General features: G+C 41.8%; 2 protein-coding genes across 5 annotated transcripts in view; one reads left to right on the top strand and one right to left on the bottom strand.

Annotated features, from left to right (window-relative positions):
- Nucleotides 1-799: 799 nt before the first annotated feature.
- Nucleotides 800-16,200, bottom strand: Trappc2 (trafficking protein particle complex subunit 2). 4 transcript variants are annotated; one of them, XM_040744056.1, is made up of 7 exons: nt 16,053-16,146; nt 15,852-15,914; nt 9,306-9,378; nt 7,010-7,121; nt 3,981-4,125; nt 3,201-3,286; nt 800-1,769 (listed from the first exon to the last, which is right to left on the bottom strand). In XM_040744056.1, exons 4-7 carry the CDS (start codon nt 7,100-7,102, stop codon nt 1,671-1,673), a joined length of 423 nt encoding a protein of 140 aa, XP_040599990.1. In that variant the 5' UTR covers nt 7,103-7,121; nt 9,306-9,378; nt 15,852-15,914; nt 16,053-16,146; the 3' UTR covers nt 800-1,670. The 4 variants fall into 4 exon arrangements, with proteins under 4 accessions (XP_040599990.1, XP_040599989.1, XP_040599991.1 ...); XM_040744055.1 differs by lacking the exon at nt 15,852-15,914 and having other exon boundaries at nt 16,053-16,199; XM_040744057.1 differs by lacking the exons at nt 15,852-15,914; nt 16,053-16,146 and adding an exon at nt 15,557-15,778.
- Nucleotides 16,201-16,225: 25 nt separating this feature from the next.
- The window catches only part of Ofd1 (OFD1 centriole and centriolar satellite protein), a 34,960-nt gene continuing 33,742 nt past the window's right edge, over nt 16,226-17,443 (top strand). Inside the window, 2 exon segments of the mRNA XM_005074185.3 lie at nt 16,226-16,549; nt 16,714-16,812. Coding sequence (XP_005074242.1) covers nt 16,541-16,549; nt 16,714-16,812 — 108 coding nt within the window. The 5' untranslated portion in view covers nt 16,226-16,540.

A 17,443-nucleotide genomic window follows, 5' to 3' on the forward strand; every position in this document is an offset into this window, starting at 1 on the left:
TAACTTTGGCAATATACTCACACAAGGTGAGTAGTCCTAATTCTCATTCTTGTCCTCGTAAGCCTGAAGAAAAGAAAGGCTCTTTGCAAGGTACCTCTTGCTCTCCAAGGCTAGAAGTCAAGTCTCACCCCTGGCTTCATGCTGTAATATGCTGCTGCTGCTGTGTCTGGAATTACAGCACCTCCCTGGGTGTGGGTTATGTGCTCATTGAGGGTGAGACAAGTTGTATAAGATAAATACATATTTGGGTCTCTCCTATTAGTATTGTTTAAAGGAACAGATTTTTTTTTTGGTTTTTCGAGACAGGGTTTCTCTGTATTGTTTTTGAGGCTGTCCTGAAACTTGCTCCGTAGACCAGGCTGGCCTCGAACTCACAGACATCCACCTGCCTCTGCCTCCGAGTGTTGGGATTAAAGGCATGCAACACCAATGCCCAGCAGGAACAGATTTTTTTTACAGAAAAAAGATTATTTTTAATAGTATGTGCCTGCAAGTGCAGGTGTTAAAGGAGGCCAGAGGCATTGGATCCCTCTAGAACCGCTCCACCTAGGAAGCCAACCTGAGTCATCATCTGCAAGAACAGAACATACTCTTAACTGCTGAGTAACATCTCTCCAGCTCCAAGTTCTAGATTTTTACCTGAGTGCCTTTGGCATCTAGTGAGAGGTGATCTGTGATGTGAGCTGTTAAATGGGTTGAGATATACCATATTAGGTTTCAGACTTCAGTAGGAAAATGGGATTTAAAAAGTATTGGTATTGGGCTGCATCTTAAAAGTAGGCATTTAACTACCACAATCTTGAATGTAAGTCTTTATTTAAGAAATCAAAGAGTGATGGCAACAACTTCACAAAAGGATACAAGAAGGCTTATAACTACTTACTCAAAAATTAGAATGGAAAGTCTTCCAGTGTGTACATGGAAAGCTGCTTTACTTGTTTTCCCATGCATATGTGCTATTGTAAAATCAAACCAACATTTCTTATAGAAGAAGCTACATCTGCCACCTCCCACTCCATATATAGCCTAAAAGGCTAAGTGCAAATGTCAGTGTAACCCAAACTTTTATTAGCAATACCAAAGCTGTATCACAACATTTTTAAGTACAGATAGAACAAGTTCATTCAACTTTCATTAGTTTATTAGGAGAAAGGAAACACAAGATTATAAGGTGACAGAGGCAATACATTTTGCTGTGGCCTGTAACTGGTCCAGTGTATATGGGTCTAGGGTTTAGAAGCAGGCAGGTATGTAACACTTGGCATTGCAGAGGCTTTCTGCTTCAGCTTCTTGGTACTGTAGTGTCTATGCATTTTAAAAGAATCTCTCTAAATGTGCAAGTAATTCAGTTTCGTTCACGTCTGCAGAAGCATTTCATTTTAAATACATCTAACAAATACTATGACATTTGCTTTTGAATTAATAAATTAAGAGCAAATTACTTCAACCAGAAAAGTCAAAAGTTCATTCTCAAGCTTTTAAATAAGAACCTTTAAAATTACAGGTAAAGAGCTCCTTATAAATAACACTGTTCACAAGCAAATATTAATGCTGATAGTCAACATGAAAACAATGTACAATTTTAAGTGAAAGTTTCCCAGACTATTTCAGATGACTTACAGGCACACATTCCTGAGTGTGATACTGTTTATTTCAGAGTTTTTCTCCACTTAGCTTAAAAGGTGTTTCTTCCCAAGAAACTGAACTTTTCTGTCAAATGCACTTGATCGAATAGGAGAATTGGGTTCATAAAATGGATTCATTGCAAACTAGGAAAGAAGAAGGTATTAGTGAGCCTGTTAAAGGAAAGAGGCTAATAATTACAGGTTGCTAAAGGAAATTTACATTTTAACATAAAATATAGCGAGACAATAGCCTGAGTATCATTTTTAGTTTTCATTGAAAGTGCTTCATTGTTAATTTTTTTAAGAAGCAGAATTGGGATTTTTAAAAAGGTACTTAAATATAGACTGTAATCATGAGGGTTAAAGAGAAAGACACCCAGGAAGAAAAGCACACCCAGGGAATTTGTGTGGGCTTCTCAAAGGATGCCCATTGTTAAATTGTAACATCTTAGTCAGGTGTAGGTACATAAACTTGTGATTTCTGCACTAGGTAGGTGTAGGAGGATCAGGAATTCAAGACTAGCTTTAGCTGCATAGTGAGTTCAAGACCAGGTAGGGTTACATGAGACTCTCAAAAAGGTAAAGGCAGTGCCTAAAGGCAAGATTGACAACCAGACTTCCATCCCCAGGACCCACATGGTGGAAGGAGAGGGCTGATTCCTGCAAGCGGACTTGACCTCTCTCCATTATGCATACATCATGGCAGGTGCCACCTCTTCCCAGCCCCCTAGAGTCAAAAAATGCAACAATAATCTTTAAAAAATAAACATCAAAAATGTCCCCTTAAAGGAAATTTTCCTGGGAGACGACAGTTTCTCATTCTGTAGCCTAGCCTGGCCTTGAACTCTGACTAGCATTAAACTCACTGTAATCCTTCCACAGTCTCTCCAGTTCTTGAAATCTCGGCCTATGCTACCACACCTGTTTGTCTGAGATAGGGTATTATGTAATCCAAAGCAGTCTCAAACTCACCATATATCTGAGACTGACTTTCAATTCCCGATCTTCCGGTTTTACCTCTCAAGAGCTGGGATCACAGGTATGCATCACCTTCCTGTCACCTCTTCAAGAATTCTGTGTTCCAGTATTTTTTGTTCTGAGAAGTACCTGCAGCTAACCTAATGGCTGTATGTTGATATGGTCTATATACATTAACATGGATCTTGAATCTACCTTGTATTCATTATAAATGTGGATACGATCTATATAGCCCTTTGAATTATGTAAACAAATGGTAAATGTCTCATACGCTCAGTTACAAAAAAGAGCTACACCATACTGCTATTAAGTACGATCATTCTTGGGTAGCCCAGCTGGCTTCAAACTCATGATCCTCCCAGGTGCTGGGATTAAAGACATCCGTCACTGTGCATTGTAATCCTTTTAATCCTTTAACATAAAGCTAAAATTCATCAGTTCCTTAGCTAATATAAGTGCTTCCTAACATATGTGAGAAAACACTAAAATGGAGTTACTAATGATAAGAGATACGATTTTTATGCCTTAATCTGGACTATGTCTCTAGCCCTATCTGTTTTAAAATCAGATTATTTCAAATTATAGAGTATACCATACCTTTATATACAAATCATAGACATCAGTAAAGAAGTTCTTTATTCCATCTTCTTGCCTCACATCATGAAGCATAATAAATCTCATATGTGTAAAAATTAAGGCATAATCTTTACTAGAAATGAAAAATTTAAAGTAATCATCTGATAAAATAATCTTCATATTAGTCACATGAACTGTATTTTGTGATGGCAAAGCTGAATATATAAATTGGCTTAAAGTCAATGTAACTTTACCTTAAGGAGAATGTAATCTTTTAAAGTTAGGACACAGAGATAAAGTGAAATAGCCCTTGGTGTGGTTCAGATAAACCCTAGTTTTACATGTGAGACACTTTAAAATTATTTGTTAAACAAAACAAAAAAAACCCTCATAAATGGAAAATTTATCTCAGCCTGACTCTTTGAAGTCTTCAAATTCAGAGACTGCCTCTATGTTTCAAGTTCTTGTTTTCTAACTCAGCCTTCAGTTAAGTATTTGTGGTAATGTCTGAGGGGCGTTCTCTTAACTGCTAACTGATAGTCCATTGTAGGTAGCACCCATAAATAGGTGGGCCTAGGCTGTATAAGAAAGGTAAATGAATACAAGCCTGAGCAAGCCCAGTATACAGTATTCTTCTATGGTCTCTGCTTCAGTTTCTGCTTGAGCTCCTGCCCAGACTTCCTTCAACAATGAAGTGTAACTTGGAAAGTGTAAGCTAAATAAACCTTTTCCGATTGTAGTTGGTTTTGGTCATGTTTCTAATAGCAACAGAAAGCAATCTACAACATAAGGAAAGGATATGTCCCGCAGTGACAAATGCTGATACAAACCACTCGTTGAATTTGTCCACAGTTTTTAAATACATGTTATTAGAAAGCCACATGTTTTCATCCACAAGGTCAAGAGCAGCATGGGCTATGAACTGGTTCAGATGACGATGATCATCCTAAATGACAGAGAATGGAGAAAGATGAACATTTCCATATGGCCTTGGGACCACAGACAATTCATTCTGAAATTCTGTCAATTTGTATGTGTTGTGTGTGTTCTCTTACTTTAGGTATGGCCTTACTATGTAGCCTAGAATGTTTTTGAGCTCCTGATCCTGCCTCAGCCTCCCAGGTGCTAGTATTACAGGTGTGCACCAGCATTCTGGTTTTCATTTTGTACATACATGTTTTTCTTAGGGGAGGATTCTTATATTGTTGGTTGTGAGCCTAGCCTTTAATGGCTGAGCCATCTCTCCAGCCCTAGGGAATGATTCTTTTCATTTACTTCATGTATTGTCATCATGAGACATAAAATATTTTTACAGTCTTGATATCTATCACTCATAAACAATAGGAACAGTCAATTAATAAAAGTTCTCAAGAAACTATTAAACATTATATTTTAAATGCTGGAAGAAGGCAATTACCAAATTCTATAACTATTTAATTGGGGAAATAAGGAAGACCCTACTTTCTGGAAGCCCATATCTTTTTTTTTTTTTTCCGAGACAGGGTTTGTCTGTGTAGCTTTGGAGCCTGTCCTGGAACTCGCCCTGTAGACCAGGCTTGCCTCGAACTAACAGAGATTCTCCTTTCTCTGCCTCCCGAGTGCTGGGATTAAAGGCATGTGCCACCAACACCCGGATTAGCCCATATCTTATTAGAAGAGAACCACACAAGGTCTGTGTATGCAGATGTATTATGTAAAAGAGGGCACTTTTCCTAGACCAAAGTGGATGTCAAGGAAAGATGCAAAGGTATGCCATGCACATGGGGCCTCAACAGCCAGAGGCAACAGGGAGAGCCAGGCTTCCTGAGCAGAAACAGCAGAGACAGACGTGAAGACCTATGATATGCCTTTTGCAGAACAAGAGTTTACATGGCTTTGGGATCTGGGATGGGGAGGGAGTCATATTCAGCCCCGGCTATGAATTGTCATCTCTGTCAGTAGTAAAAACAATACTGTCACAACCAGAAGTGTTCTCTTCATGGGCAAAATGGCCTAACTGGAAAGAAGGTAGGAATGTATCACTATTATGTAGAGAGGACATTCACAACCTGGATATAGTCTTACTCCTGTAGAATTCTCTTTCCCAATGTTCTTTTTTCAAAAACTACCTGCTATGATATAGATACTATATAGCAGTGGTTTTCAACCTTTGGGTTGTGACCCCTTTGGGGTCAAACAACACTTTCACAGGGCTCTTCTAATATCACCTGCTTATCAGTTACTTACATTATGATTCATAACAGTAGCAAAATTAAAGTTAAGAAGTAGCAATGAAAATAATTTTATGGTTGGGGGTCACCACAACATGAACTGAATTAAAGGGTTGCAGCCATGAAGATGGCTGAGAACCACTGCTAGTCTCTCCTTAAGGAAACTCATATGGTCCTCAGAATATGGCCTTTCTTAGAAAGAGGGTCAATGCAGATGTGGTTAGTTAAAATGAGCTCACTCTGGAGTAGAGTGGGCCTCTTAGTCAGGTGTTCTTGATGTCCTTGGAAAAAGGTTCACTGTGTGTGCTAGCTCATACCTGTAACCCCAGCACTAAGGAGGCTGAAGAAAGAGAATCAACCATGAAATGGAGACCATCCTGGACAATCTTGTGAATTCCCAGCCAGTTGGGCTAGAGTGAAACTCTGCCTCATCCTCCTCCACACACACACAAAAAAATAACTGGGGAGATTTGAACACACGGACACAAGGAGAATGCTGTCACACGACTAGCATTATGCTGCCACAAGTCAAGGGAACTACCTTCTAAAGCAGTGTGGCCTTGCCAAGGCCTCAATTTCAGACATCTGCTCCTAAAACTGTGCTACAATCCATTTCTGTTCTAAGCCACTCAGTTTTCAGTACCTTGCATGACAACCACAGGAAAGTAGTGTAAACTTCTTATTGAGGAGGTTGTTTCCAGGATGGGGCTGGTGGAAGGCTGCTAGTTGCCAAGGTACCCTTGCACAACTAAAGTATGTTTATATTCTTATCGCTGCCATGCCAAAGATCCCTGAATCCTTAAAGAAATGGATATATTTTGTGTCTGTCTCTCAGCAGTGTTTCCCATGCCTGTACAATGATGATTATTCTAGGAGGATTGGGCACACACTGTGGAGATGCTTTAAGAAGGTGATGGGAACCAGAGAAAGTGCTAAGACCAAGTCAAGTTAAAAAGTGTTTTCATGTGCTGCTACCCAATAGGTCTCTGGAGTACACAGAAACTGGATGCAAGTGGCAACGCCCATGCAACTCTTGCTGCCACTACCTCAAAACAAAATTTAAGTGTCTTCCTAAAGGCAAAGCTTTGAAATAACACAGGACCAAGAGTTAGCAGACAATACTGTAAACAAATTGCTCTGTATTTTGGTGGCACAATTTGAATAACTGAAAAGTATCTCCTACTTCAGACTGTACAATGGGGGCAATGTAAGCAGCGCTGTAAAAGCCAATGACATGAAGTGCTACAGTCCCAATGACAGAAGGACAACATACGGGAGTAAGGTTCTTTTTTAATCCTCAGGTGTAAAATGATCTATGTCTGTTCTACTGAAAAATTTGATGTCCTGAAACGGAATGGACTACTGTGGCATTCTGAGGCAACAAAAATTGTTTTAGTCCCCTAACAGGTGGGCTACATTTCCATATGCTTAAGAGGCATTTCCTAGTGGATGACACTTCTTCCTTAGTTGGTTTCTAACAGTCTGTGGGACTCCAGAGAAAGTCTTATTTAATTGTTGCTATATTTCGGTGGCTTCATCTCTCCAGTTCTAAAAGACTATTATTCTATACCATTACAAACAGCCTAAAAATTCTTATGAAGTTTAAGGTTGCATACGTACTTTAGATTCTGCTTTCCCAGGTGGCAAAAATTCCATTTCAAAAACAGGATTATCATGGTGGCCAACAATTACAAAGTAGAAGCTTCCAGACATTATCTTCAATGTATAGCTCCTAATCAAATAAAAACACACACACATACACACACACTTTTAGTCCTCAATACCAAGACCCAAATTGATTAACATTAAGTACAGAATTCTAGTCTTCTTTTTTTTCTTTCTTTTTTTTGACATTTTGAGACAGGGCTTCTTTTTGTAGCTGTGGCTGTCCTGGAACTCACTTGGTAGATCAGGCTGGCCTCAGATCAGAGCTCATAGAGATCTGCTTGCCTTTGCCTTCCGAGTGCTGGGATTAAAAGCATGTCCCACTACCTCCCAGCTTTATTTTTTTTTAAGTTTTCTTACTTAAATTTGGCAACATGGTCTGCTTTTTACTATACTCTCATAGGCATATGACTTTTGTACTCTACATATTAAATATCTGTGATATGTCCTTTAAAACTCAATGTACTATATCTTCTGAAGGAAAATGGAAAATCTGTGATATGTATGTATTCTCATGATTGAAAAATTTGAAACATTCAGCCTGAGGGTCTCCATATTTGATGGAGTATGTTTGCCTTAAGTTGGACCACACTGGTTAGTGTTCATATTAACCCTGGAAAGACTAATAGAGGTTGCTGGTTAGTGTTCATATTAACCCCTGGAAAGACTAATAGAGGTTGCTGGTTAGTGTTCATATTAACCCCTGGAAAGACTAATAGAGGTTGCTGGTTAGTGTTCATATTAACCTCTGGAAAGACTAATAGAGGTTGCTGGTTAGTGTTCATATTAACCCCTGGAAAGACTAATAGAGGTTGCTGGTTAGTGTTCATATTAACCCCTGGAAAGACTAATAGAGGTTGCTGGTTAGTGTTCATATTAACCCCTGGAAAGACTAATAGAGGTTGCTGGTTAGTGTTCATATTAACCCCTGGAAAGACTAATAGAGGTTGCTGGTTAGTGTTCATATTAACCCCTGGAAAGACTAATAGAGGTTGCTGGTTAGTGTTCATATTAACCCCTGGAAAGACTAATAGAGGTTGCTGGTTAGTGTTCATATTAACCTCTGGAAAGACTAATAGAGGTTGCTGGTTAGTGTTCATATTAACCCTGGAAAGACTAATAGAGGTTGCTGGTTAGTGTTCATATTAACCTCTGGAAAGACTAATAGAGGTTGCTGGTTAGTGTTCATATTAACCCCTGGAAAGACTAATAGAGGTTGCTGGTTAGTGTTCATATTAACCCCTGGAAAGACTAATAGAGGTTGCTGGTTAGGCAAAGGAAATACTTAGCTTGCCTCAGAAATGTTCAGGACGTACCCTTCAGAGGAAGCTAAAACCCAGCTATACCAGACCATTATACAGTCTATTTGTCTTCTTCCTATCAGAAGGATGTATGCAACAAATTTAAGTCTCTGAAAATGCAAAGGTCTATGATATGTCTTTTCATACACTAATTTATTAAGAAACAGTATACTGGGCATGGTAGACAAGCCTTAATCCCAGCACTCTATAGGTAGAGGTAGGTGGATCTCTGTGACTTCCAGCAGGTTCCAGGGTAGCCAGAACTACATAACAGAGAGACTCTGTCTTAACACAATACACAAACAAACAACAAAACTAAGAGAGACTGGGGTAGGTTGGGCAGAAAGTAAGTATTCCATGGTTTTACACCAAAAGTTTTTTACATTCATCTATTGTGTGTGTTGGAGGTATGCCACAGCATGCATGTGGGAGTCAGTCATTTTTTCCCCCTCAATCAGAGTCCCAGGGATCAAACTCTGGTTGTCAGGTTTGGTGGCAAGTGACTGCACCAGCCCTATTCCATGGCTTTCAACAGAAATTATTAGGAAGCTGGGTTGGTAGATGTGTGGATTTTAATATACTTATATTTTCAGTACAAGGGCTTTGGATTTATACAAAGACAGGCTCTTACTTGCAATGTGACCATAGGCACCAGCTTAATCTCCCTGCCTGTTGCCTCACCTCTACAACAGTGGTAACATTGAAGCTACTTTACTGATACTTGTAGGACCCTTTCTAAATAACCCAACATAGGTGAAGCATGAACTTCTAAAGGAGGGTGTCTGGCTAACAATGAGTGCTCCATAAGTCTTCTGCATAATAAATAACATGGAAGAATATATGACACTGGGGTGTGACAACTAAAACTCCTCAATGTGGGGTGGGGATCTAGTCAACGGCAAGTGTCCAGTCAGCTTCCTGAACATCTGAGGACATGAGAGACAACTCACCAAGACTCTCTGTGTCTTCTGCTGAGTCACACAGAAAACTCAATGACATCCAAAGAAATCTTAAACGTGTTTCCTAATGAAAGAGAAAGCAAGGCAAAGTTAGCACTTTTAGTTCAAATTGGAGAGCTATGATTGCCGAAGACAAACAAGAGATTCTTCGGGCACAATTAATATTTAGAACATTATCTGGGACAAGGGCCTACACCTGGAGATTGCAGGCCAAAATATAACCTCACTTATCCTCTTACTATGGTCTAAAAATTGCTTTTTCCCCTTCAACATTAGAGCTGAGTATCAGCAACAGAGACCATCTAGCACACACAGCCAAAAGTATTTACTATTTAGTTCTTCCCTGAAAAAGCTGCTTGTTTTAAAAGAAAGGTTAAGAAAAGGGTCCAAGAGTAAAAGTAGGAAACAAATATAAACAGGAATACCAGAAAAGCTATACAAGATTAGGGAGACTTGGTAGAAGTTTCAGAGGAAAGGAAAGGAGAGAGAACTTGGAATTTTAACCCACTAAACGATGATATCAAGAATTCTGGCTGGAACAGGCTGCAGGGCTACAGTTTGCCAAGGGATGGATTTACTTTGCTCAGCACATGTATTTTTAAGCATAGGAGGGGGCCCCAGGCAGCAGAAGGAAGTGCATGCTTAAGAAAGATAACCCACATCATGCCCCACATTTGGTCCTTTATGGGCTGTGCAAATGCTAAAGAAGCATAGTGTCTAAGGATAGGAACCAGAAGACAGACAGATGAGGGTTCTCTTACAACTTATCCAGCTGGGCGGTGAGACAGATCTTCTTTCCCTTAGGACTTACTAACTGCACAAACAATGGCTTTCCCAAGGACATCCTCACCATGCACAATGCATTTTGATCATTCCCATGTCATTACCACCCTTTCTTGTTGCTTCCTTCTCACAGATGCCCGCTCTCAAATAGTCCCTCCCCACTTCTACTTTCATGTGCAAATGTCATTTAGCCTAGATCCCATATGTAAGAGAAAGCATGCAGCATTTCAATTCAGGAAGGGAGCATCTACAACCTTTTAGCAACTATTTTCAGGCTTACCTCACGCTGGGTAGTGGGCAAAGGTGACACATCTTTGTTGTCCATGCTAATGAACATTCTGCCAAGGTAGACATGCTCTACAATTGTACAGTCTAATATGGAAGCCGCTAAGCATTTGAAATATAGCTAGTATAACCGCAGAACTGAATTTTTAATTTATTGGTTTGAAGTAAGTATTTTGCAGGGCTAGCACTTCCAATTGAGCAGCTCAACTCTAGATCAACTATTCTAAACTCTTTATAAAACCTCTGCACCTTCTCAACCCACAAAACAAGCACTACTATTTAGAGTTCCAACATATAAAACAATACAAGCTGTCTCATGCCCGTTTTCCCAGCACTTGGGAGGCTGGGACAGAAGGGTCACTGGCTCTGAGGCCAACTTGAACTAAATAGTGAGTTCTAGAACAGTCTGAACTAGAGTGAGACCTTGTCTCAAAATGAGAACAAACAAACACAAAGTAATTGCTATGGTTAAAAGTACTGACCAATGTATGAGTCTCCTCGTTTTCTTCAACACCCTAGAGACCCCTGAAGCATCTCCACAAGGAGAGTCTGAAGAGGTGGACACACATAACTTGGTAGTAGATTATATTGCAGCACAGAGGAAAAAGGAACAATCCAGGATGGTTTCAAAATGCCTAGCTCAGATAAGCCCGATTAATGACCCTCCCTCTCTGGAGTTGTCCACATCATAATATCTAAACTTTTGAATATGTTATGGTTCTTGTGGATAGAAAAGGATCTTATTAGCTGATCCCAAAGAGAGAGATTAAGCCAGGCACTTCAATTCTAGCAGTGGGGAAGCTAAGGCAGGCAGATCATTGGGTTCAAAACCAGCCAGGCTCCATGAAAATAGCAAAATTCATAAAAGAACTGAGGTATGTGAAATATGTTAAGAAAAGCAAATGCCTTTGTAGGTTACCTTTAGGAAAAGCAGGGTTTCCAGCACTAGGTATACACTGAAATAACTGAAGATGCAAATCTGCTTAATTTCTATTTTCTCTGTTATAAACCATAACTTCTCAACAGCAAGCCATATTAGACATTAGGAAAATTCCTAGGCACTTTAATTCAAGCAAATCTTCGGGTCCTGGCAAATTATATATCTTGGAGTAGCAAATCTACATCTGTTGTTAAATGACATTAAAGAAACCACAGGCACAGATGCTAAGAGATAGGTAAATGTTATTCCTATCTTCAAAAACAGGTAAAAGGGGAATATCCAGAAATGAAAACACAAGTAGGTATTACCTGGCTGGTTTTGGTCAGACACCATGCCAAGACCTTTTCCTGTACAGTAGCCCATTCAGTATAAGTAAAAACAAAACAAAGAACAACAACAAAACCCAAAAATCACCACCACCACCAAACAAGTTACTATTCATGCACATTTTCTGCTTAATCTAAGAACAAACCACATCAAACTTAACTTTTCTGCTTTGCAAAGGAAATGTGGTATGTGCGTAGCAAACACTCAGTTATTTTGGTAACTATTTAAGAGCACACAGGAGACCTACAGCCTGGGTGACAGAAAGGCACCCTCAATGAGAACAGACACAGTTTTTATTCTCTGTGGTATCCCAGGGTTACAACAGCGCCAAAGGCCCAGCAGGCACACAAGCACTCATCATTTGCTGAATAAGGGGCAACTTATAAGCTGACAGCATTCATACCCAGGGCCACTGAGTGTCTATACCAGTTTATGGTTCAGTGTCTCCAGGGAGGTTTCCAGTCTGACCTTAACATAGTTCAGATAAGCATTTGGACCAATACTTTTTTTCTTTTGGACACAGGATCTTGCTGTGTAGTTTGTCCATATTGGTTTTTAACTCAGGATCCTCTTGTTTCAGTGCCCTGAGTGCTTAGGTGGTAGGGCTGAACTATCATGCCTGGCACTCAATTAGTAACTTGTAGACAACTTACCACATTGAAATACAAGGCAGCTATTAAGAGCTTATTAGCAGGTAAAAGTTAGGAATAAAAGAGATTTCCACTGCTGGGTGTGGTGGCACACATCCTTGATCCCAGCACTTGGGAGTCGGAGGCAGTTGGATGTCTGTTTTAAACCAGCATGGCCTACATATAAGACCAAGGACAGCCAAGACTATATAGAGAGACCCCCGCCTCAAAGAGAGGGGTGGGGTGGAACCTGTAAGATTACGATAAATTCATGTGTTACATAAAATTCTAAGATATAAGAGGCAGAGACATGGTCTTGCATTTGAGTTTTAAAATAAACCGAAGCTAGGTAGAATGATTCACATCTGTAATTCCAGTACTTGGGAGGCCAGGACAGGAGAACAGTTGTGACTCTGTCTCAAAAAACAAACAAACAAAAAACAAAACCCCCAAACCAGCAACAACAAACCAACTGCACAACCAAAGGAGAGAAACCTAGAGTAAAAGAAATATGAACCCAAAAGTTTGAATTTATTGCTCAGTAAGCAGTATGACATGTCAAGAACAGAAAGCTAAAGCATTCTAGGCTGCATGAAGAATAAGACAGTGGGGCAAAAAGATTGGTCAGTGGATAAGACAATGTAGTGCTCTTGCAGAGGACCCAACTTTGGTTCCCAGGTCAACTTCAGCTCTAGGGGATCTAACTCCTTCTGGCCTCTGTGGGCACCTGTACTCCCTTTTACACACACACACACACACACACACACACACACACACACACACACAATTTAAAACAAAATAAATCTAAAATACAAACCAAACAACAACTAAAGCTGAGCAAGACAGTGTCTAGCCAAGTGGGGAAAGTGTTGCTGTCATTTTCATTAAATTCTCTGCAGAAAGTACTCAGTTCAGGGAATCAGACTATAAAAGGATGGATACAGTGTAGGGAAAAGGGACCAGTCAAAGAAACACACCCTGAGCAGAGCCAAAGAAACACACTTTGGCCCTGCAACCAGAACCAAAGAAATGTACCCTGACCCTAAAACCAGTGCCAAAGGAACACACTTTGTCCCTGGAATCAGAGTCAGTGAAAGAAATGTACCCTGGCCCTAAAATTGGAGCCAAAAGGCTAAAAAGGACCAGAGAAAGAAACACACTTTGGCCCTGAAACCAGAGCCAAATCTGACCCTAATCCTGTGTAAAAAAGTAACCAATCCCGGAGCAGAGCTCTAGCCAATCTGAGCTCAGCACTGAAATCGGACCAATCCCTACCCTGGAAAAACTTCCCCAACCCCAGGAACCCCTATATAAACCCTGTGTATGTTCAGCTTGGCTGGTCCAGCTGTCTTCCAATAAACACCTTTGGATGAGCTTCGGGTGAAGATCTTCTTTTGCGGCGGCGACAGAGCAGAGGCGACCCTGGGCAGAGCAGAGCAGAGCAAGCAGAGGCGACCCTGGGCAGAGCAGAGCAGAGCAGAGCGAGCAGCGCTGTGCCCGGGAAACCTTCCTTGGCAGAGCGGAGTTGTTACACTCTGCTCCCGCCCGGCTCCCTGCTCTCCGCTCTCGGCTCTCCAGGAGCAAAGCTAAACTGTAGCAACTTCGCCCAAGAAACCTCCTGCGGAGCAAAACTGCTACACTAGGCGAACATCCCCAGCTGGAAGACCCTGTCCCGCTGGAGCGGAGCTGATACACCGGAGAAGCCTTTCTCTGAGGCAAGGCTGTAAGCTGCCAAGCTTACTGCAACCTGTGGTGGTCCTTGGCTCCCGAGCTCCAGGATATCTTTCCACCTGAGCTGTGTAACACTGAGTATTCTGTGACTCCCGAGTGCCAGAATACCTAACCCACTCCTGTTCCATCCTGTCCTGACCCATCCCGACGAAACGCTTACATACAGTAATCAGTGTGTTGGGGGAAGGTGAGATTTAACAAAGAATGCTGTGGAAACAAAACAAGAGCAACAGAAGGAACTGAGGGTGTTTTAAACTAAGTGGGAAGTATCTTTTTGGGGGATAGAGGTACAGTATATTACTGAAATACAATACAATGTCTAATCGAAAGGGATTTCACTATCGACAGCAAAGGCTTTCTTGAGAGCAAAATTTAATCAGCCGGTATGAACGCCAGTAGTTGGTGCTGAGAAACAAGGGTGGTCAGCAATGGGTTTAGGGCAGTGCAATACACACGTGAGGCCACGTATTTGCTAACTCTGGACTTGACGGACTTATTCTAAACTGCTCTAGAGGCCAAACCCAGGGCTATCATCTGAAGTTATCAGGAAGCTAAAATTCATGATGGTGGAATACCCCCAGTGAAAGAGCAGGAGGATGGACTTAGTAATCCTTTCCAAGTTAAGCATTTTAAGTTAGCAGCAAATACAAGAGAAAACTCATACACCCCAGTTCAAAGTCATCCATTTTTATAGCCAATCTCTCTACAGTCTCTGGAGGAACCAGAAGAACCTCTAGGAAACTGCCCCGTGTTCCTGACAGCATAAGGTTCATTTGTTGTACAAAATACAGTCTGTAAAACTAAACTGTTGTTGCATGGAACATGTCTGTGCAATGAAGAGCTGTATGAACACTACTGACAGATCTCCAATGGGAGGATGTCCCTATAATATCAGAAGCAATGCCTTCACCCCCAAGTGAACTTATGTTGGCTTTTAGAGACCACTAAATCTACTTCTAATTAACTTTGGGACCAAAGACAGGGGTGAAGAGGTTAAATATCTTTGGGCACTGATGCTATTTAAAAACAGTGTTTACAACACATCAGCATCTTTTAGAACAGTCTTCACCGTTCTGCTCAAAAGTTTTACCAGTCAAGACACTGAAAACTCACACTTTCCCCACAGAGATGTCCTCAATTGCTTCCACCTGCAACCACTTTTCCTGCTACACTCTTCAGTTCACAAGACTTCTTAGTCATCATTAATTAGCTGACTGCAATGTTTTTCCTCTTGCTCCCAGGGATTCTGGTTTCTTTTCTTTCCAATGAAACTTTTTTTTTTCTTTTGATAAAGGGTCTCATTTATGCCAGACTGGTGTCCAACTCACCACGTCGTGAAGGATTATCTTAAACTTCTGATCCTCCTGCCTCCAACAATACTGTGGGGGTTTTGTTTTTCAGTGCAGTGCCTGGGATTTAATCCAGGGCTCTGTGTATGCTAAGCAAGTACTTTACCAATTAAGCTACATTTTTCAGCCCCAGATTTTCATTGTCTTCTTTAGGTACATCATAACCCAAATTGACATCGCATTTTAAGCAATACTCACGCCTGTCTTCCCAGCGTTGGGATTACAGATGAGCCACCACGCCCGGATCTCTATTATCTGAGCTAGGCATCCCCGGCACTTGGGTCATCTTCATCTTTCTCATAGCACACACACAATGGGGGTTTTCTATAAAATTAAACTCCCGTGGTTCTCAACAAGATGCGAGTTTGGCTTCTGAGAGCATCTGTCAAAAGCCGGAAACAGGTGTGTGCGGGGACAGGGCACTACTGGCATTTAATGGGAGCAGACCACTGCAAAGGCACTCAGTGGAGATGTGATGGGTTAAATGACTGACCTCGAGAACGTCAAGTCTCCGAGAGCACGGAGGTCGTTTCCATGTGGAGCCGGGGGGCTGTATCTACCGGGAGAACAGTGATTAAGCAACCCCAGAGACTGGCTCCGATGTTCCGAGTCAGGTCAGGTTAGAGATACAGGACCAACATCCGGACCCGGAACGCCCGCCCGCCCGCCCCCACCCCTTCCCTGCAAATCCTACCTGTAGGCAGAAGCCGACAACAAACAGGACAGCCTCGGAAACCCGCGATCCGTAGTTTCAGCCGGGAAACCCGGGTCACTCCCGTGTGATCTGAGGCTACACTCTCGCGAGATGTGGCCGAGCGACCCGAGTTCGCGCATGCGTTACAGCGCTGCAACCGGTGGCGGGTACGTTTGGCCAATACGTTGGGCCGGCTGACGAAGAGAGAGCGGCGTTTGCGTGAGCTATGGAGCAGTGAAAACTGTCTGCTGAGCGGCCGCTTTTGGTCCAGAGTCCCTCCGGGGTCACGGCCCCGCCCACCCTTTAGAACTGCGCGAGGAAGTGCGCGTGCTTGCTGGAGTAATGGGCTGAATGCTCAGCTCGTCGTTCCTCCGGGTCCCCAGAGACAGGCTGGGCTCGGAGGTCAGGGGCTCCCTCTCCACCCACGGCCTGGCCTGGCCCACGGAGTCTGGCCATAGAGGGCCGAGCTCGGGAAGCAGCAGATAACAATGGCCCAGGTAGTTCCACCTGCCGCTTCCCAGGGTCTTTAAGAAAGGAAATGCCTTGTTTATGTTGCTGCAAGCTCCGCTAAGCATCTTAGGGCTTACCGGGAGGCCACTGGTCTGACTTCTGAAATCTAGGTCCTCTTTGCCGCTAGGTAACTTATCATTTTCTCTTTCAGTCCGCCATGTCTCTCAAGGGTGATGTGTTGAGTCAAGATGAACTGCGCAAAAAGCTATACCAGACGTTTAAGGATCGGGGTATACTGGACACACTTAAGGTATCAGATTTAGACACGACCGTCCTTAGTTTTCCAAGTGTAACCTTTGACAGTAGGTTCCATATTTCAATTTATCCAGAGCTTGACTTTCTGAATTACTAAAATATGGCTTGTGTTGGGGAGTTACATTTTGAAAATGTTGACTTTCAGTCATCTTAATGAACATATAATAGATTTATTGAACTGACATTAAGGTAGCACATAATATGTATATAGTGAAAACATTGTAATAAGGATACGTTGCTGTGGATGGTGGTGGTGGTGCACGCCGTTAATCCCAGCACTTGGGAGGCAGAGGCAGGTGGATCTCTGAGTTCGAGGCCAGCCTGGTCTACAGAGCTACACAGAGAAACCCTGTCTGGAAATAAAAGAATACGTTGCTGTTACAAATCTTGTTTACAATCTAGGTTTGACCCTGTTTTATTCATAAGTGTGTGTGTGTGTGTGTGTGTGTGTGTGTGTGTGTGTGTGTGATGAAAGCAAAAGGGGGACTACTGTGGGGAAAAGACGGGACTGGGGGAGTGCAACAGGGAGGAGACTATGAGCAGTACAACAGCATACATGTATGAGAACATCAAAATGAAAACTATTCCTTGCTAGCTTAAAAACCAATAAACCCAAAACTTAGATT

Source organism: Mesocricetus auratus, unplaced genomic scaffold, assembly GCF_017639785.1.
Source record: "Mesocricetus auratus isolate SY011 unplaced genomic scaffold, BCM_Maur_2.0 Super-Scaffold_100003, whole genome shotgun sequence".
Classification (NCBI taxonomy): Eukaryota; Metazoa; Chordata; class Mammalia; order Rodentia; family Cricetidae; genus Mesocricetus; species Mesocricetus auratus.

Excerpts from the sequence above, each read along its gene's own strand:
- Trappc2 (XM_040744055.1), bottom strand. The coding sequence starts at position 7,102 with ATGTCTGGAAGCTTCTACTTTGTAATTGTTGGCCACCATGATAATCCT. Across the intron at positions 4,126-7,009 it reads CTGGGAAAGCAGAATCTAAA|GATGATCATCGTCATCTGAA; the intron begins GTACGTATGCAA and ends TCTGTCATTTAG. Across the intron at positions 3,287-3,980 it reads AGCATTTGTCACTGCGGGAC|ATATGAGATTTATTATGCTT; the intron begins ATATCCTTTCCT and ends TAATTTTTACAC.